Source organism: Colius striatus, chromosome 1, assembly GCF_028858725.1.
Source record: "Colius striatus isolate bColStr4 chromosome 1, bColStr4.1.hap1, whole genome shotgun sequence".
NCBI lineage: Eukaryota > Metazoa > Chordata > Aves > Coliiformes > Coliidae > Colius > Colius striatus.
The window spans coordinates 129,722,703-129,745,062 of record NC_084759.1 but is presented as its reverse complement, the minus strand read 5'-3'; the positions used below and the strand labels follow the sequence as shown (position 1 = coordinate 129,745,062).

The window sequence follows — 22,360 nt, the reverse complement described above, 5'->3', positions numbered from 1 at the left end:
TATAAATCTAGCTGTGAGTAATGAATAATGTGATGAGATACTGTATTTAGTTTTGAGTTATGGAGAAAGATGTGTTTCATTACATACAAATAAACTCTTCAGCTGCTTCTAGAGGTGATCTAATTTCATGATCTAAGCATGAAGGCTATAAGTATTTATTTTCCCTCCTAATCATATTCTTGAATTCTCTCTCAATTAAGAAATGCTTCCTAAGTAGGTATATTAGAGTACTCAGGTGCAGAAGAAAATGTGGCAGTTTAATTACACTGCGATTGCAATGTGACAGTTGTTCTATGCACTGGTTTTGTGCATCTACCACAGTTAACATTAATGTTTGTATAGCCCTTGGAAAAGATACAGTGATTTGTGTTAAGAAAATTTAGGAATGGTTACAGCTAGTTGTTCATTCAAAAGTATCAATACTATATTTACATTTAAAATTCCCTTAAGAGTACAATGCATTTGAAGAGAAGAATTGGTTTTTTTTTCCATAACAAATGCAGATTGAACCGTGTCTACACTAATCCAAATAGTAAACTTGGAAAACATGTTTGCTCTGAGTGATAGAAACAATCTGATGTATCTTGTAATTTTCAAATCAACAAGAGTAAAATACAAACACTAAAAAAAGAAATCACAGAATTAGACCAGAATGGAAAAATGTAAGGTATTTCTTTTACTTCTGTATTAATTAAAAAAAGGTATTTATTTTAAAATCTGAAAATATAATTGAAATGTCTTGGATATCAGAGATTTCTGTTACGGGATTTTGTTCACACTCAAATTTGGATGAATTCTTAGAAAGCTCTACTTGGATAACACTTTTCAACTTCTGTAACTTACCCCATTCTCTTTCCTTTTTCCTCCTAATTATAAACAAAAAATAGTTTGGTGCTTATTACCAGAAGGAGATTTAATAGAAATTGTTCAGAAAGAACACACTGTTTCTTCAATGGTCTTTTAAAAATTTATCTATATTGGAAAATGATGAACCTTCTTTTTCATATAAATCGATTATTTTATTTCTTAGGTAGATTTTCTAGTTAGGCTATTTTTTCTCCTCTTTGCAGGCAGATTACAGGTGATTATATATATGGGAGAAAAGATATTTTTTAAAATAAAGAACCTGTCGAGACATTGATTGAATTCATTTCCAGCATACCAAGAATCCCTAGAAAAATCACTTAGTCTCTTCATGCTTCTTCATTCCCTATTTCATAGAATGATCATGAAAGAGTATGTGGTTGTTCATGTACTGTAACAGCACTGGTAATAGTGTTACTTTTCCTAAATATTTATTTAACACTTTCATTACTTACCATTTTAGTATCTAAATGCTTCTGAAAATCCCAGCCTAACTAGGACTTTATGAAAGGTAGGTAGAAGACACAGTCATATCAAGAGAATGTCCATTCACAACCTCTTCTATCCTTTGGTTGTCACAGAAAATGTAACAAAGAACCAATTTATGAATTAACTTTTGTCGCTGCTGGTTTTGACGGTATGCAGTTTAAAAGATATAAGAAGGAAATATGTTACTGGTGTAAAGACCTGAGTCCACATGTGCGTGTCTGTTTCATACTGTCCTTATGTAAAGGAAAATAGAACTTTATTTATGAGCACTTTTAATTGATTTTGTATACAGGTCTGAAAAAGCATCAAAATCTTGTATGTAAAACTCCAATTACTTTCTATAAACTTAATTTGTGAAGTGTCTATAGAACACAAAATTTCATCAGAAAAAGAACTATGATGTAAATCAAAATAAAAGTTGTGCATATAATCTGTTTAAGTCCTCATTAATGTCACATTATCTCCAGACTAAGAATACACCTGCAAGCTGAGGGCTATTTACATTCTGCAAAATACAATGGCAACTAAAAAAACAAATGCAAATATTGTTACTGTTTTAAATTTTAAAAAGATTAATTGCTTTTAATAAAAAAGCTGAGAATTGCATACTAGAAAGTAAACTTGTGAGAACCGTAGTAACAAGTCAAAAGTTTGCTCAAAAATACCCAAGTATTCAGGTAAGCGGCATTTTAGATGTTATTCTGTGTTGTGCTGAGGTTTGTGCACAATCATGCAGTATTTCACTGGCAAGCTGGTTTGTTTTTTTTTTTTTTTACATTAAAAAATGGCAGCTTTTTGGACTATCTCAAGAATTTTGAATATAAGAGTGAGATATAGGGACAGTAAACTAGCAGTGACAGAGATTTTTCAAAGTGTGTGCTAAACATACTAGATTGCAGGAAATGTGATTTTACGTAGATCTGTTGTTTACATATGCAGTGCACACATTATATGGAAGATACCATGTAATTTTTTATCTCTCTACAGCTCACATATATATACAGACATGTTTGCAAACACTTAAGTACGTAGAATGTTTGAGGATATTCACACATCACTGTTTATAAATTACTGTAATTCAATTTTCAATATTAACAAGACTTCCTGACACTTTCTTTTCTAAAAAAAACTAGCATAAATACTAATGTAATTCTAATATAAATACCAATGTTCATTTGAATTGAAACAGTTATTTAAACAAATGTTGAATCTTTATCCTGACATTTTCCATGCCAACTACTGCCTCAATTTGAGTCTTGTGGAGTAATTTCAAAGCAAAATATTTAAGCTGTTCCTGAAAAGGGCAATTCTGGTGATTTCTTTTGGAGGAGCACTGGCACTTCCACAATTTGAAGCAGATACTTGAAATCTAATGAGAAAATAGCTTTTTGATCAACTCCAAGCTGACCAGCTAACAAGCCTCTGAAAAATTATTATTTGTTTAAGCTTCAAAGATTCAATTATGAGCTGGCACAACTAAGTTTTCAGGTTTCTCTGAGCAGCAGTGCTGGGCATAGAAGTGGAAAAACTGTTGATTTGGTTTTTATAGTGCTCTTCCTGAAACTGCTTAGTCCACATGAAAAAGGAAAATACTAGGCTTGAATGCCAAGGTGAAGTGGCAGGGTAGGAAGAATGGACGGGGGCATACAGGCTCAGTGAAATAACAGAAGGATGGATTACTAAGTGAGGATCTGGGAGAAGGACGTTTTAAGAGATTGACAAACAAGCAGGAGGTTGAAAGAAAAAAGTAGAGGCTCAAAATACACGATATTGAAAGGTGACAGTGTAAGGACAGATGCATGTACTGGAGACCTAGAGTGTAAAATTTGAACCAGTATATTGGGATTAGTATAAGACTAGAAACTGGCATGAAAGGTAGGAACAGAGAAGAAGCAGAGATAGAGGAATAGGTTTGGTGGGAGAAAGAAAGAAATATCTCTACCATGTAGAACTCACTTTCAGATATGTGGAAAGTATAAATAAAAAATCTATGTTACTGTCATACTTAATTGAAACTCATGTCCTAAGTGTCAATCTTTCACTTTAATGCTGGCCATCAGAAGGGTATGTGTATGTCTGTTAATTTAGTAAGGACATTGGGTGCATCACTTGTGTAAGGGCAAATGTCTGTTAACACACATATATGATAAAGGAACGGCATAAAAAATTTGGAAGGTCAGGTACTCAAAAGTTAAAATTATCCCAAAATGGAAGCCTTTTCTGTAGCCTTAACTTATCCCTCCTATTTTAATAAATGTACATTTGTTGTAGTACAGTCTTTAAACTGAGTGCAATCCCTGGAAGAGGAATCCCACTTTTGCAGCAAAAACTACTGGACTAATACCGGAAATACATCCAAATCAGAGAGTGAAGAATACTATTGGTTTTAGAAGTGCTTCAATATTTGTTGTAGCAACTACATGGTTGTGAATGAGGCAGGAAAATATTTAAATGAGAGAAAAAAAGTTACCCTTGTTGAAGGCAACTGTTGCCTCTGAAGTTGAATTCTGTCCTGCATCTTGCCTAGGCATCACATGGAAACTCTGTGACAGTCATTTAAATCAGTTTTCACAAGTGTGCCTCATTTTCTGGATATCCAAATGAAGACTTTGAAGTCAGGCTGTGAGCTCTCACAGCTGCAAGTGAAGTCAGCAGGCACTGGGGTTTTTTAAGTGCTATACAATATTACGTGCTCTGAAGAATAAAGTATTACTTGTTTAAAACTGGCAAGGACAATTTGCCAAAACTTTTCCTCATTCTGCCTACATTTGCTACCCATTTATAATACTATCCTTTATTTTCTGGTTAGAATATGAAAGTGAAGCATTTAGACACTCTAGAGAGAATTACCACAGAAATGTCTGTAAGGAAAAGTTTCTTCTCAGAATATTAGAGGAGGGTTCAATAATTAAAAGCAATAGACCTCTTCCCTGAACTAGGATAAGAGAAAATACAGGATGCTGGTACTGTGAACATAATTCATCATTTGCATTGTATAATACTGGAGCTGTGTAAACTGTGGAGTTGTGGAAAAAAAGAAAAGGAACTCTGGAAACAATTACTTTTTCGTACAAATAAAGACTGTATCACAAAATAAACCAACAACTCTGATGTTTTTTAGACAACCTTTTGTTCTGACGGTTCCCTAAACTTTGAAAACTTGGCTTTACATCTTTGATACAATTTTTAAACAAAGCATATATGTGTGTATATATGTATAATACTTGACTTTATGCTTTTCATTATTGATTGAAGCAAATCCTTACTTTCTCTTTTAAATCAAGAGCCTTGAGCCAAAATATGGATTCATTTCTAGGGTGTACACATGCTTTTGCCTTTGTTGTTTTTGTGGCAAGCTGCCTGACATGTCAGGATCTTTTTAAATTCATCATGGAAAAAAGAGTAGATGTTGTTGATGTGAAAATATGCCATTAACTTACTGCCCACCAAACTTCAGCTACCTTAATTTCTTTTTTTGATGTGCTTTCCCCAGTCTCAATTTATTATCTGTTTCAATGCTGAGAGCTATCATTTAATATTTTCTTCTTCTTCTTTTTTTTTTTTTAAACAGATCTAATTGTGGTAGTAGCCTCAATTATTGTTTTGAGCATAGGCTCTAATGGACAGGTGTTTGCCACCTCTGCAATAAGGTATGTTCTTTTGGTGACTAGCTCTTCACAACTGCAGATGTTATTAGCTGTATATCTAATTTCCTAATTTCTGAATTAGACATATATGTAAATTTCCTAATATGGTAATAGCTATTAGGAATAGCTATTACAGTGAAGCACTGGACAGGGAAAGACTGTGTGTTATTGTGCTTGGTCACTGATTGGGAAACAAGAGCATAGAAACAAGGCATATAAAGGATGATGATGAAGCCAAGAGAAAAAACTAAAGAAACATTGTGTTCTGTATAAAACATCAAACAGTACTCTTTATGAGACAAAAAAAGTATTACAGAACATTGATTTATTTAAGAAGTAATCCAGACAGCACTTAATTTGGTTCTTTTTGTGTACAAGTAATTACTTTGTTTAAAGAGTAATTATGCCTTGGTGGATTTGTTTGGCACAAGTAACTCATACCACACATGAACCAGAAACATTTGATGTCTACAGTGTTTGTTCAGCTTGCATCAAGTCCTGTGAACTTGTTTTGGGAAGTAAAGTGAGTAAATAGAAGAAAGGAATGATAAGCAGTGTAGGTGTACTTCTCACTCCTTCTAACTTCATTTTCAAGATGTGCTGCATATTTGATTACAAGAGTCTAATTTCCACTACTATCTAATCACTGGGAATTGGGTATGTACAGTATTGTCTAAATTGTCTAGCTCTGTAGAAGAGCACTGGAGGGGACTACATTATAAAGAATTTTTAAGGAAACTGTTACTATAGATCATAAATACTTACAAGATGATAAAGACTCACACAGGCAACATGGATGTGATTTATTGGTTCATAACATAAGAGGAACATGAATATTAAAATTATGAATATTTTGTTTAATTGAGCTAGAAGTGTAGGAGTAAGATTAATGAAAAGATCTACTGCTTGTTTATATATGAACTCAGGTGGCTTTTGGGTCATTGCAGCCATTCCTCAGTCAAATGATACAGTCACTGTCCTGCAACTCAAAATGCTTTCTGTCAGACTAGCTTAACCCATGTCTCTGCAGTGTTGTTATTGCCCCACTGGAAAACTGTTTGGATCAGGCAAACCTTCCCATCAGTTTGCTCCAAACTATAATGTGAGCAGCTGTTTTTGAGTTAAGAAGCAAGGAATCTCATATCCTTGCCTTTGCTTTTGTTGCTTTTAAAGCATACTGTCATGGTCCTCTTTGGACCTCCCTTATATCCTACAATCCCAGAAAATATAGGCACATACATGTAAGATTGTTTTCTTGTAGAAAAAAGTTGAAAGCTCCATGTTTACCAGGTATAACAGGCTGATATTTTGATCCCTGCAGCAACCAGTGAGGCTGAAACTTAGAAGAACTGCAGAGTTCACAGCAGAGTCCTATGCCCTTACTGTTTTAAGTTCACTGAACTGATAAAAATACTCTACTTTCCAACCAATCAATCTAGGTTTTTTTTCAGAAGAAATGAGTTGTGCAGGTTCAGATGCTGTGTATCTGGAGTATATTCTTCATTATCTTTTTTTAAAAAACTCACTTTTTTAAAAAATTGGCAAACTGTAACATACATATCAGCACTGCCAGCCTGTAACATACATGTCAACACTTTCCAGTAACATAGCTCTAACCATCTCAGATACAAAAGGGACAAGAAAATCAAGAACTGCCATCAAGTGAAGGCATCAAGAGGTGCATTTAATAATTGCACAGGAGAGCTACATGTAGATCTCTCCCTTCCTGATGTAAGAAACCAATGAGCTATTACATTACGTAAGTCTATTGTTGTTAACATATTTGGTAGTCTTCTTGCACTCATGTTTTAACAGGATATTTTAAAGTTTCCAGCTAATTAAAATTATTATTGCAATGGTATATCAAAGAAATAGCAGAATATAATATTCATATACTCAGGCATTGATATGAGAACTGGTAGTCAAGATTATTGTGTGGTTTCTGAAAAAAAAAAAAAAAGTCAAACATTTGATGTTTGCTGTGAAAGCTCAGTGTCCTAGTTTGGGCTAGGATAGTGTTAAGTTTGATGAGGAAGTAGGAAGGGGTACGGCATGGGTAGGTGACCCAGGCTGGACAAAAGGTATTTGATACCATACTGACATCATGCCCAGTACATATAGACAGGCACCATGGGTTTGGCTGCCAGTCAGGAGTGGTCGTATCGAGTCCCAGGTGGTGAGCAACTGCGGCACCCACCATTCCTTTTGTATATCCCCTCATTTACTGTTATAACTGTTTTTTAGCAATATGAAGAAAGTCTGTCTTCCTCCCTACAGGCTGTTCTTTCAGCTGCAGATAAAATGTCAGAAGAGTTCTGCCAATTCAAAGATATGTCCCACCCTCCACCTACCCAAGTCCATACTTCAGCTATTAGGAGTATATGTCCCTCTGTTCAAGAGAGGGAGTATAGAGGGCACACATCACGAGGTGCTTTGTGGTCTTACCTGCAGGACCAGGGAGAGAACATGAACAAATAATGTAGGCAACCTACTTCAGCCTTAAGGGCACAGGCACTGGAGTTATGGGGAAAAATGGTTACAAGAAGCAATTTTTCCTGGAAAGATGCCACTCCAGTTTCCAGTGAGCAGCCCCCTAGACAGAATAGAAGGATTGATCTCAATTCTGATCCCCTTGAGGGGACTTCTAGCTCTTTTCTACAAAAATTATGCAATGATTGTCATGGCCAGTACTAGGGAGGCCCTGCCTCCAGCCAGGTGGAGGAGAGGGACAACTGAGTTTATTGGAAAGTGTGGCCTGGACATCAAACACATAAGAGTACAAGGCTTTAGTGGACACCGGAGCACAATGCACTCTGATGCCATCAAGCTGTAAAGGGACAGAATCCATTTGTATTTCTGGAGTGACGGGGGATTTCAACAGCTAACCTTGTTAGAAGCTGAATTGAGTTTAACTGGGGATGAGTGGCACAAACACCCCATTGTGACAGGCCCAACAAATTAAATTAAACAAATTAAACAGGAACAAATTAAACAGGAACAAATTAACAGTGAACACATTAAACAGGAGATTGTTCATGCGATGATACTTGGGCCAGTCTGGACAGGACCAGATATTAAAAATGTGCTCTACACTGCAGCCGGTGAGAATGGTTCTACTTGAAGTCTTTGACAGAGAGCACCTGGGGACACTCGAGGCTGACCCCTTGGGTTCTGGAGTTGGGGATACAGAGGATCCGAGGCCTGATACACTCCAACCAAGAAGGAGATACTGGCAGCATATGAAAGGGTTCAAGCTACATCAGAAGTGATTGGCATGGAAACGCAACTTCTCCTAGCACCCCGACTGCCAGTGCTGGGCTGGATGTTCAAAGGGAGGGCCTCCTCTATATATAGTGCAACTGATGCTACATGGAGTAAGTGGATTGCACTGATCACATAACAAGTTTGCGTAGGAAATTCTAGCTGCTCTGGAATTCTGGAATTGATCACGAACTGGCCAGAGTGTGAAGACAGTGAAATATCACCAGAAAAGGAGATGATACGTGCTGAAGAGGCCCCATCATAATAGGAACTTCCAGAAGACGGGAAGCAGTATGCCCTGTTCACCAATGGGTCCTGTTGTCTTGTGGACGTGGAAGGCAGCTGTGTGGAGTCCGCTATGCAAAATTTCAGAAGCTGCAGAAGGAGAGGCTGCATCAAGCCAGTTTGCAGAGGTAAAAGCCATCCAGTTGGCTTTAGACATTGCTGAATGAGAAAACTGGCTGAGGCTTTATCTCTGCACTGACTCATAGATGGTGGCAAATGCTATGTGGGGGAGCAATGGAGACAAAACTACTGGCGATGATGGGGCAAACCTGTCTGGGCTGCCCTAATATGGCAAGACATCACTGCTTGGCTGGAGAAGCTAGTTGCGAAGGTGTGCCATGTAGATATCCACATACCTAAGAAGAGGGCCACAAAAGAACATTTGCACAACCACAAGTGGACAAGGCTGCAAAGATTGGAGTAGCTCAGGTAGATTTGGGTTGGCAAGACAAGGGGGAGTTATTTTTAGCTCAATGGGCCCATGACACCTCAAGTCATCAAGGAAGAGATGTCACCTATAAATGGGCCTGTGATCGAGGGGTGGATTTAACCTTGGACACAATTGCACAGGTTGTCTATGAGTGTGAGACGTACTACAATCAAAAAAGCCAAATGATGGAAGCCCACATGGTATGAAGGATGATGGCAGAAATATAAATACGAAGAGGCCTGGCAGATTGATTACATCACACTGCCATATGCTCACAATGGTGGAGGCTGCCACCGACTGGTTGGAAATGTATCCTGTGCCTTATGCCACCGACTGGAGCACTATCCAGGGCCTTGAAAAGAAAATCCTCTGGCAACATGGCACTCCAGAAAGAATTTAATCATATTCGGACACACTTCTGAAACAACCTCATAGATACCTGGGCCAAAGAGCATGACATTGGATGGGTTTATCAAGTCCCCTATCATGCACCAGCCTCGGGAAAAATGGAACGACTTAATGGACTATTGAGGACCACACTGAGAGCAACGGGGGGTGGGATATTCAAACATTGGGATACATATTTAGAAAAGGTCACCTGGCTAGTCAGCTCCAGAGGATGTGTCAACAGAGCTGGCCCTACCCAATAGGAACTTTTACGTACTGTAGAAAGGGGTAAAGTCAGGTAGTGCACGTAAAAGATCTGTTAGGGAAAGCAGTCTGGGTGAGTCCTACCTTGGGTAAAGGCAAACCCATTTGTGGGATTGTTTTTGCTCAGGGACTTGGGTGCACCTCATGGGTGATGCACAAGGATGGGGAAATTCAGTGTGTACCTCAAGGAAATTAGATTTTGGGTGAGAATAGCCCATGAATTCCATGAATTGCATTGTATTATGTTAGTTATTAAATAACTTTGCTGTTGTATGTCACCATCACCGTAGTTGCTCTATGCCATATCACTGACACTGCAGTAAGAACCACACAGATCACTGAAGACGGACCTGGTCGAGGAAGATACAGAATGGCAGAATGTGAATTGGCGCCCAGTGACATCCTCAAGATCAGTGCCTTCAACTTACAGACAAGACACACCAAACAGACCAGCTGCAAACTCCTGATACTGCATGGAATGACCTATCTCACACACACACCTCATCTGCCCTGCTGCGAAAGATTGATGATGAATATGACCTGAAGTTATGGACTAAATGGACTCATTGGGAATGGTAGGGGGATGGCCTATAAACTGAGGGAATGATATATTCTCTGTGTGTGCCTGTATTTGGTTGTTTTTTTCAGGGAGAGGAAATGTGGTGTTTAGATGTTGCATATTGTGAAACTAGGCATGACGTAGATGGTATAGAATAAGGGGTGGAAAGTCCTGATTTGGGCTAGGATAGAGTTAACTTTGATGAAAAAGTAGGAAGGCGTACAGCATGGGCAACTGACCCAGGCTGGCCAACAGATATTCGATACCATAGTGACGTCATGCCCAGTACATATAGGCAGGGAGCTAGTCAGGAGCGGTGCTGCAGAACCATGGGTTTGGCTGCCAGTCAGGAGCAGTCATGTCGGGTCCCGGGTGGTGAGCAACTGCAGCACTCACCATTCCTTTTGCATATCCCCTCATTTACTGTTATAACTGTTTTTCCTGAACTTGATTCTTATTTTTCTATTAAACTGTTTTTATTTCAACCTACGTGGATTTTCCTTTATTTCTCCGGTTCCCCTCCCCATTCCACTGGGAGGGGAAGGAGTGAACAAGCACCCTCGTAGCTCTTTGTCCCTGACTGGACAAAATCATGACACTCAGAAAACCTGCTTTCTGAAAGCAGAAAAAGTTGAGTCTTTCAGAAGACAGTATCCCTTCCTGGTCTGAGTAACACCACTGACTGGGTGATAGTACCGTGTTGAGCTTTCTGCCTGTTGGTTTAACGAAGAAAAATGCAGGCACAGTGGAGCTGAAATAAGATGACTGAACTAAAAAGCAGCAGCCACAAAATTTTAAGAGTAGTTAAAAAGAGCTAAAAGTACTTTTATTGACAAATTCTCAGGTAGATGAATTCACCACTCATCCTTTCCTACTCTTCATTGTTTTGTTTAAGTGCTAAGACAGTAAAGTGAGTACAGGCAAACAAAGCTCATCATTGAAAGAGTGACAAGAACGAAATGTTTCCATCCAATAAAATTATGATGAAGAACCATAGGGATAATAATTTTTCTTTAATTGAAAATAATTGGATTTTATAATTCAGTTATTGTCCTAAAATCACATAGGTCTGTGTCTATTTCCAATTAGATGATCTCTATAACTTACACAGAAAGGACTTCAGTAATGTGTCCAGCTTACATTCTGCTTTTGGCAAGTAGAGAGACGTTTGCTCATATTACTGTTACCAAAGTTTGAAGCACTGTTTTGCTTGGAAAGAAAGCACTCGACAATCATAATCAAGTAAAAAATGTTAGTTTCTTCTGAGTTTGAAAGCATATATTTTAGACTTTGCTATTGTTTTTAACTAATTGTTCTCCTAGTCAATTTTTTGAATATATTTTAATGTAATGAAATATGATCTCTAAACATACCATCTACTGAGATGACCCAAGTCTAAGATGCAACCCTAGCCAGGGGCAATGCTATCACAGTCCTCTACATAGCAGTATGTTGATGAACCTAGTCATCTGTGTATTGAGATAATAGTATCGTTCTCAATCATTCCTTTATTTAAAGACTTATTTTTCTCATAGGGGGATCCGATTTCTCCAGATACTTCGCATGCTTCATGTAGATCGACAGGGTGGCACCTGGAGACTGTTAGGATCAGTTGTTTTTACACATCGTCAGGTACTAGATCTTTAAAGATTCCCAGCATTTTGTTTCTTTTGGTGAATTCTATTAACATACTTCAAATTGTAGTCTTCTTTAAATAAACAGTTACTGTTGCAAGAGGAAAAATACTTTCTAAGTCCATCGTGTGTTCCTTTTTACTTTTAAATAGGAACACTATTCTTCATGTCAGCAGATAGCAGATTATCAGCATCAGTGGTTTTTTGGGTTTTTTTTTGCAAATTAACTGTCATAGTATTTGATGTTGTTTTCAATAAAATTTGTTAAATGCATATATGTGGGCTGCCTTTCATATTGCAAATACTGTCCACTGTCCTCACAGCTTGGTTATTCTCTGGAAAAACAAATTCTAATGGAAAAGCCTTGATAGAACAAGTCAATTATTTAAATCATTCTTCAACTAAGTAAAAATACTAACGATATTAAATTGCACATTATCCTATGCAAGAAAAGTAACTTTTTCAAGGGTGTAGTCACAGAGTTAAGCTTGGCTGGGAACAGTTATATGTCCACTAAAGCCTTGAAACAGTCATTCTGCATAGAACTTCATCAAGCAGGAAAAGAATGGTTTTTGTGCAGACTTTAAAAAATTTTTAACTAAAAATTTTGGACACTCATGGGATCTCTTGATGAAAAGCTGACTTAACTTTATAAAAATAAAAATGAACTTTTATCATTAGCCTTCGAATCTTGTGTATCAAATCATAGAGGTAATACTGTGCTATGAATCTTTAAATAAGATTTGTAAGTGTAGTTTTCTTAACCTACACTTCATGAATATAAATATGATCTCCAGATATTGACAAATAGTTACAGATTTCCTGAGTCATTGTTTTATTTGCAATTCAGAAAACTGTTGTTTTAGGGCAGAGAGTGGGAGGTACATAACGTAAAATTTTTGTTTATATTAAAAATTACTTTTCTTCTGTTTTTTTTTTCCCCAGTACTGTAGGAAACTTTATGTCATGATGGCAATATAGCACTGATGCACAATTAAGTGCTCGAGTATAAACCCTACTTTCATACTTTACAATAGGATGACTTTTAATGTTCCAAGTCTGTGTGATCTTCATTTATTGTGGTTGCATTACTTGGATATCTAACTAGAGCAGAGCTAGTATACAAATACATTTTTTCAACATTTGCTAACCGTACTGGCAGAGGTGTTTGAGAGAATTTTTTCCTGTGAGTGTTCTGAGTTTTAGTTAAGAATCTGGAAATACTAGCTCCAAAATATAACACTTAGGTTTTAAATGACACAAACATAAATATATTCAATGATTTAAAAAGAAAAAAAATATCCTTGGAAAAAAGAATCTATGAATAAATGCACCTGAAATTCTTCTAAACTAAAGAAGTTATTATGATGATATAAAAAACTCTAGAGATCTGTAGTATTTGTCAAAGTAGATCACCCACTAACACGTTAATAAAAAAAAAATACCAAACACACAGTTCTGTATTGACATTGGACAAATGCAGCTGAAACCCTAGCATGGTACCAAATGCAAGGGAAAATGGAACCTTTATTCCTGTCTAGTCTCTTAAAGAATTTTTTGTTTAAAAAACTCAAATCAAAACAAAAATATCTCAGTCGTTTTTTCTTTACAGCAGAGTATAAGGTCCTCATTTATTTGTTGAATTTGGTATTCTTTCAGAAAAAAATGAGGCCCTAAACACTTGCACATTGTAATAAAATAAATTAATATCTTTTTGACCTGTGAAAATAATAAGCACTTGGACCTTTTTAGTCTCAGAAGAGCCTACTAAATTTGTCACTAAAGGGCTTTGGAATTTGATATAAAGCTATATTAGTTCACTCAAGCCTGATTTGGATAGGATGCTCTTATATTTTCAACAGGTTAAGTTAATACAAGCATTTCTCGCCAAAAGCAACAAAACTTTAGCCAGTGTCAAATGTGGAGATGGAAAGACATGGAAAAGTCATGCAGCTTACTGAAAAATTGAGTTAGCCAATTCAGGTCTAGCTTGTAAGCTTCTAAATCAGTTTTAGTTGTTCCTCACCTTGCTTTGTGAGGTCTACTGTTTTGAGGAGGGAGTTATTGATGAGTTGTGGATTTGGGGTTTTCTTGTATTTTTCCTAAATATTGAATGTTATATTGTATAGTCCTTATTGTAACCAAAAACATAAATATGTCTAAGCTAAAAAAAGGTGTTGACTCAAGTCTATCAATATTCAAATTTACTTTTGTGCATATTTGGTTTTTGTTCTTGCTGTTTCTTTTGCATATATTTATCTGAAAATCCTCACTGAAAACAGTCGTTTGAATTAGGTTGCACTCTTTATTCTTCAGCATTTATCTACTAAAAATCATATAAATGTCAATATTTTAAATCCTGTAAAATCCTCTTTGCTTTGAGGACATCTATCAATTGAAACTTTTTGACATTGGTAGATACCAATCTGTCCATATTTTCCACTTTCTCTTAAATGCAGTATGTATTAGGTTGTTGCCATTGTTCTTTATAATTAAATATAGACAGGTAGTATTTTACCTCTCTATACATATGTAACATGGACTGACATTTAGAATAAATGTAAGACAATTACATGTTAATCTGGGCTTCACTTAAGAGTTCAGTCTTTAGATTAATAAGATTGAATCTGAGAGGTGAAATAAGCCAAGTAGTTCTGTTGATATTCAGCCACTTTGAAAGGATGTCATGACTATGCACAGTACTTCTGAAAAGCGTATTTTCCTGCTAGTTTCTCAAAGAGCCAGCACTTAACATGGAAATATTCTGATTATCATCCACTCTCTGATTCTATCCTCTGAGATAAAATTAAAAGAAGTCAATGATCACCATTCCTCAATGCCATGCAAAATCTATTAAGACCTGAGATGCAAGCAACATGTCAAGGGTAACTAAAAGATTTATTTTGATGTAGAAATAACAAATCTAGATTTGTGAAAAAGCAGAAAAAGCAGTGAAAGCATGGTGTTTTCTTTGTAAGCAGGCAGCAAGAATTAGTTTTCATTTCTTTTATAGTTTTCTATAGATCACTGAATCTCCAGTTTCAGGTGTTAAACATTTTCATCTTGCATGAAAAAACTATTATGTAAGAAAACGAAACGTTGTGAAAAATCATAGAAATGCAAAGTCAACTACAAATGTAAACATAAGCAACTTTTCAGAGCAGTGATGTCATATATGTAAGTGCACAGTGTATCATTATTATTAGAGAAAAAGGTGAGAAAAGAATGGTGACTGGCATAGAAATCTGAAATATTAAAAAATCCATGTCTTACTTTGTCTTTCAACTGGCTTGTTTAGCTAACAGGCCTGCAAAAAGTTAAGACGGACTGAAAATCTTGCCTACGGGCAAAATGCAATACTAACAAAATTAATTACTTAGATTATTATTACATGATTAAAGAAAAAACACCTACTTTGCTTTGTGCCAAGATTGTTTAAAAACTTGCTGAACCTAGATTGTAATTAGTGCTATAGCAGAAGGAAGAGTATATATTATTCCTGCTGCTATATACAGTTACTGGCTATCAGGCCTGTGTTTTCCCACAGGGTCTTATTAGGCAATGAAAACAAAGAAATTTTAAAAAAAATCTGAAAGAAGTTTGATAATAAAACTTGAACTTTCCTTCACAAATGGTCTTAAAAAGATTGAATAGAAAAATATGAAGACCTGAATTACATGATAAGTGAAGGCATTATTTCTTAAAAAAGTTTTAATTTCAAATTTTTGATAATATTTTAATTCCTATATTGGTTGGGATCTAAATAAAAATAATTCTGTGAAGAATTTAAGGAAAATTCCAATGAAGAAGTAGTACTACAATGTTTCAAAATAAAGATGGCTAAATACGTGCCAAAAAAACAAACTCCAAACCCGAAACAGAAAAAATGTTGACCATTGTAAACATTAGGTAATTAATATAAGCTATTTCCCCTCACGACTAGGTAGTTAATTTTCTTGAGAGACAGATGAATGTCTCACTTTAATAAGATGTAGTGCTGTTTTTATGAGTTTTGCACATTTTGTATCTGTGACACCACATATTTTAGCTTGTTTAAATGTGCAAGGACATATTTTTCTGAAGATTATAACACTCCTATGTGTAAGTCACATCTGTCTTGTACAATTTTCCTATCAAAAAATCAATAAAGAAACTGATACACTTATAGAAGCATTGTAGGACACCTTCACAAAAGTCCCTTCTAATAAACTGGTCCAGCCTAAACTGTCTTTTTTTTATTAGGATTAAAGTAGAGGTTACACCTACCTAAAATATTATATCCTTAGATTTTATTTTATCTTAATATGAAACTGTTAAGGCATCAATACCCAGAATTTAGATATCTAAATATCAGATGCACAAACTCATTCTTTAGATAGTCATAATCACAAGACAAGATTGTTATTTCTTAACTGTTATTTTATTGTAATGTTCATGAAGTGCATTTCTAAATTCTTTTAAACATTTTTAAAATGTATTAATATTTGGTAATTTTAGTATTAAATTGAATAATTCCCACTCTATGTTTAGATGCCCGAATAGCTTTTTATAAATGACTGCTTCTTGAAATCCTTACTACCATACAAATAGAAAACAAGTCACTGAATTATCTGTTTTACTGGAAAAAAAAAATCATACCTGAAATATAACTTAACTTTTCTATTGTGATGCAAAAACTCCCCATGATATTTACTAGTGTTTTATAATGGTATAATATATATGATGTTCTTCTCCCCCTCTACTCTGCCCTGATGAGGCCTCACCTGGAATATTGTGTCCAGTTCTGGACTCCTCAGCTCAAGAGGGACAGAGAACTTCTGGAGAGAGTCCAGAGCAGGGCCACCAAGAAGATTAGGGGACTGGAACATCTTTCATACGAGGAAAGGCTGCAGGAACTGGGGCTGTTTAGTCTGGAGAAGAGGAGACTGAGGGGAGATCTTACTAACATTTACAAATATCTAAATGGTGTGTGTTAGGAGTTGGGACATCCCTTTTTTCTATAGTAGCTAGCAACAGGACAAGGGGTAATGGGATGAAGCTGGAACACAAAAAGTTCCATTTAAACATAAAACAAAACTATTTCACTGTGAGGGTGAGGAAGCAGTGGAACAGGCTGCCTAGATGGGTTCTGGAGTCTCCTTGGAAGTTTTCAAGACCTGCCTGTACATGTTCCTATGCGACCTGATCTAGGTGAACCTGCTTCTGCAGGGAGGGTTGGACTAGATGATCTGTAAAGGTCCTTTCCAACCCCTACCATTCAATGATTCTATGATGTAAACTTTATGCACTTGTTTTCTTTCTCTTTTAATAGGAGCTCATAACTACATTGTACATTGGATTCTTGGGATTAATTTTTTCATCCTATTTTGTTTATCTTGCTGAGAAGGATGCAGTTGATGAGGATGGAAAGACAGGTTTCTCCAGTTATGCTGATGCTCTTTGGTGGGGTGTGGTAAGTTTTATCAAAAAAAAAGCATGGGCAAACTTACTGAAGAAGATTTTCTGTTGAAGTTGTGCTTCTTTTAAAAAAAATCTAACAATTCTTTCTTTATGGAACATATTTCTGTAGGGAAGCCCAACCACATTTTGAAAGGACACAAGAATAATAACTACAATTAAATTAATTTGGTATGAAACTTTATTGTGAAAGCATGATAGCAAGTTCTTAGCAAAGGACATAAAATGTTTATAGTTAGAAAAAATCCACATTGAAATCTGCATTTCAAAAAAAGATTTATATACCTTCCCAAACTTGTACCACTTTTTTTAAACTCTACTTCATTATCTGCAAAAGGTGTATAACTGTAAAAGTATATTCTGTTTGTGGATGTTGAGTTAATGACTTTTTTTTTTTTAATCGTTTTGTGTAAAACTCACTCTTTCAATAATAATGCAGACCTTGAGGCAGCTTAAAGGTTTCTGTTTTTTTTTTTTAATAGTTCCATGATTCACTGTAAAGATAAACAGCTTCATCAAAGCAACTGACAAAGCTTCACAGATTCATTAATTACTTTGGATATCAATCATCAGTCTGGGTCAGTGCAAAGCTCTGGTGAAACAAAAAAAGAAATATCATAAAGTGGGACTGGGATTTTGAGAGCAATGTAGTAACTGTTGTACACATGCCTAGAATCAGTTGTAAAAGGAATAGATAGTTATGAACAGCATAAGAGACCAGATTGCTTCTGCACTCCTTTCATAGGGCTGTTCTCACTGTAAGTCATCTTTTCGTTCCTTATTAGCTCTTGCATGAACTATCTCTTCTCTGGTGGTCTCCTTTCCCACTGGAGAACCTCATACATTTTGTGAGTTTTTTGTCTCATTATAACAAACCCAAGAAGATCCATCACATCACTATTAATAACAGAGAAAAATGAGAGGACTAGAAGATGCTGAGCTGTCAGCTTCCACAGAGAGAAGGATCTATTTTGATGAATATATTTTCAGGATGATTTGAAACACAATAAACTGGATTTATTCTTAGATTATAGACTTGAAAAATACTGATATAGTTATTGGGCCATAAACAAATTGTTTATCTGCATCCAAATAAGCTGGTGAGTAAATCTGGGAAGGCAGACAAAAAGTTCCTAATAGATATTTCTAATTGTTTGCTTAGGTACTGTGTAAGCCTCTTCTTTAATGAAGTATACAGAAATATAGATTACATTATATGCAACCTGAGTTACCAGTTTTTATGTGGTTCAGTATAAAAAACTTTTAAACATTAAATTCCTATCATTAGGTTGTCAGGTATTCTTTTCATTTGCTGGGTAACATCTGTGGCAGTGCAAAACAGTACAAACCAAGAATCTAGTAAGGAGAGAAAAATCCACTAAATGGCCAGATGGACTTGATTATCTAATGTGCTTGGAAGAAATGAAACCATGAGCTAGCTCATACAACAATCACTTGCTAAAGTCCTCAATAGACATATAATAAAATTTTCAGAGCATAAAATCTCATGGTTGTATAAGTGAGATAATCTCTAGCTAGTGGAGGAAAATAATAAATGCCCCAGAAGCATAGATTTTGCCATATTTTAATGTCAAAAACTATTAAGATGTAATTAACCCTACAAAAGAAATCCCATGTCTATTTTTAAGAAAACAAACCAGTACACAGGTTTGCTTAATCTATTATTTGAGTAGTTCAGCTCAAATACCAGTGTTCAAATGACTGAACGCAGTGGAATGCAGCTACTGTTTCTGTTTTTACTAATGGTCTAGCTGAATAGTCTGTGGAGTACATCTAATTAAAAGCAGGTCTGCTTGTGAGGAGTTCATCAGCATTAGGGACTCCCAGAAAGGTTTACACTAGTTCAGCTAAATCTATGAGAAATATCTCGTTAATTTTCTTAGCAAAATGAAGTTCCAAAGAGATTTGTAGCACCACATGAATTAGAATGAAACTAGTGGAAGAAATGGAAAACACATAATTTATTAATACAGAGATCTTAATTTTATAGGTAATCATTAAAGAACAATGATTCATGTTTGTTCTGCAAAACATCTCTGATGTTTAATAAAGTAATTCCTAAGTCTGTAACTCAAAAAGGCCAGAAATACCCAAATTCAAACTTGAACAGGGAAGGAAGAAGAACCTTATTAAAATGAAGGGAACAAAATACAGTAGAAATTAAGGAATTTAAAAGGAATTCTGTTATGAAGACCAATATAAAATATTAAAATGTTCATTACTTTACCTTGTCGAGATAGATGACTTGGAATCTGTATTTCAAAGTGTGTGTATATGCCTTGCATAGTGTTCAATGGGTTTTGTTGTTTTTTTTCCAAAACTTGACTTGTTTTGTGGAATAGTAAGATAAAATCAGCTTTGTCTTTCTCTAGCTGTGTGAGACACGTGAAGAACACTGTTTAAATTGTTGTTTAAGCTTTTCAGACGTCTAGGCCTCCCCAGCATTAGTGAGTCACCGTGCAGGTGCAGTTCACAGCTGGCAACAGTGACAAAGGAGAAAGTGAATCAGTTTCTTTTTCTTTTCAAATATTCTGTAACATAGAAACACAGATGTGGAGTTACTAAGGAGTGAAATTTGATTTCACTTTTGCCTTTCAAAAATGAACCATAGGAAAAAAACCTTGGTAGCAAGTATTTGAAAGTCTTATGTGTCTGACAAAAACCACAGAGTGTATTATGGGTAACATTTTGCTTTGAGTAGAAAGTGCAAGCTTGCTGAACTTGATACAAATGACCTGAAAGGATTAAATTTGAAGAAAAGGGAAAATAAAGAATGAATGAGATTTGGAATTAAATGCTAACTACATTCACTCGCTCCAGTTAAATGAAAAGTTATTTCACCTAGATTTGGCAGGCACACAGATTAAACTGCAAAGACATATTAAAAGCTTGTGGTATTGTATATGAAGCCACTTTCTGTTACAGCATGTTAGAACACATACAAAAGCCTTTGCAACAACACTGCCAGACTGCCAGAATTGCAACAGACATCACAGCAGTTTTTCCATCCTTTCTGAGTATTTTTCTTGAGGAAAGAAGGACATGTAGGAAGCTTCTTATCTCTTTGGCACTCCTATGGTTACCTCTTACTTTTTTAATGCTTATTGGGTTTATTGCAAACCAGACTATTCTGTACTAAATGAACTTGAGGTAAATAGTCATTCCAGTAAATTGGTGTTAACTGGCAGAGGTACTTGGGATCAATTGCTCGGGATTTCTAGTAGTAAATTTCCATGCCAGAGGTAGCAGTTTGAACCCCCTTATATTTACTTTTATTTTTGTTTTTTTGAGGTGTGCAGTTCCAAATCTTCAAACTTCAGGATACTTGTCTATCTTAAAAAATTTGAGAATCTCTGTTGACTTTACCAAATTAGAGTGATTCATTTTTTGAAGTGTACATATATGGTTTCCAAGCCTGTGTTAGAGCATGTGAATGCCATCTGGAAGGTACTATAGTAAATCTGTGTTACAAAGGAGATATAATTACCCAAAGCCTAGTTATTAAATGTTCTCTGAGCAGATAAGTAACAGATTTTAGATATACAAGTAGAAAAATATTCAGGTTATGATTAAGAAAGCCAGAGAATTATCTTATTTATAAACCTTTCCACGTACTTGAATGCTCTAGTTAGATTACCAAGAAGGAGCCTTCTTAAGTTAGCCAGGGAGAAACTTTCTGAGACATTTTCAGGCACCTGCAGGAATCTGCCAGCCAAATGCCTGCTGTAGAGATGGAAAATAATCTTTTCTGTGGTTAGAGCTTTCATGCTGTCTTCCATAGTAACACTAAGGCAGCTCAACATTGCTGCAGTTTGTTTTTAAGTCCTGAGTGCTGGAGAAATAATAAAAAAACCCCTCAACCCCTCCTCTAAACCCACAAAAAAACAAGAAACCTTTCATAAGAATTGAGAGGAAAAGGAAGGAAAAATCCCAGACTTTAAGGGGTCATCTGGGTCCACTGAGGATCTGAAGTGCCATTAAAGAAATACTGCTTTAACTTCTTCAACTCCCCAATAACACATACTGCATTTCAAAGTAAAATTTCAGGGTGTTTGGTTTAATTTTAGGGGCTGGCAAACTCATCTGTTTATACTGTTGGTAGTACACAGCACCTGAGTCACTTCATGGTCAATCCACATTAAATCTGAAGAAACACTTGGTAAGACAGAGGTCCTGCTGAGAGCAGTTTGCAGTTCAAAATAACAATATTCATTAGAGAGTATAGATACTACAAAGATTACTTCATCAAGTAAGAAATTCATTATGAATGAACAAAAGCCTAATTTTTGTTGAACTTGGGAAAAACTACTTTAGGAGTAACTGGTAATTTTTTTCCCTGCAAATATTCTTTGTAGCTCTCTGTAGAACTACTCTGAGGAGGAAATATATTCCTCTCATGTCTTTTTTGCTGATAGGTCCTTCTGAGAGAGCTATTTTTGCATATTATCTAAGTATTTATCAGCAACTTTTCCCATAAAAACCAATATTTCCCCAACCTCTTTTGTAGTTAGTGTAAATTTACATATTCTTTTAAATCTGTTTTGGTTGTATTTCTGCTACTACTCAAGGCAAAGTGAAACGAGTAGGACTGGGTTTAGTGATGGTGCTCCCAAAGAGAAGTACATTTATTTCTATTTAATGGCACTCCCCATTAGTTGATATTAGTGACAGAATTTTTCATTTCCTTACCAGAAGCTTTACATTTCTCAAGGGTATTGTTCATCTTTCTTGTACTATTCTATGGCACTGTCAGAGCTCTGAATGGGCACACTGAGCCTTAAGAGCTCTGACCAGCCACATGTGAAACCACCCCAACACTCATGGCTCAGAGCTTCTATTTAGATTCAGCTCTGGGTGCTAATTTTGTGCCTGAGCTCAGCTATGGTCTGGTGTTCTGGAGTTCAACTTATGGGGCGGCTTCTATACTTGACCTCAGACTTACCTTATCACCTTGATATTGCTGTTTTAGACTCTTGGTTAAACACAGCCATTGTCTGTGAGTCTGTCCTGCTGTGGGGCTAGGCCTCAGACATTGAGTTCCCTGTCTGACCAGTGGTCCCTC

The 22,360-nt window shown here is 36.0% G+C and overlaps 1 protein-coding gene across 3 annotated transcripts in view; it reads left to right on the top strand.

Annotated features, from left to right (window-relative positions):
• Positions 1–22,360, top strand: part of LOC104563132 (potassium voltage-gated channel subfamily KQT member 1) — a 505,426-nt gene that overhangs the window by 53,785 nt on the left and 429,281 nt on the right. For 2 of the 3 annotated variants that reach the window (XM_061988797.1, XM_061988798.1), the window contains exons 5-7: positions 4,925–5,003; positions 11,722–11,818; positions 17,132–17,272. In XM_061988797.1, the coding sequence (XP_061844781.1) occupies positions 4,925–5,003; positions 11,722–11,818; positions 17,132–17,272 (317 nt within the window). The remainder of the gene's footprint in view (positions 1–4,924; positions 5,004–11,721; positions 11,819–17,131; positions 17,273–22,360) is intronic. The other variant, XM_061988799.1, reaches the window with a different exon arrangement.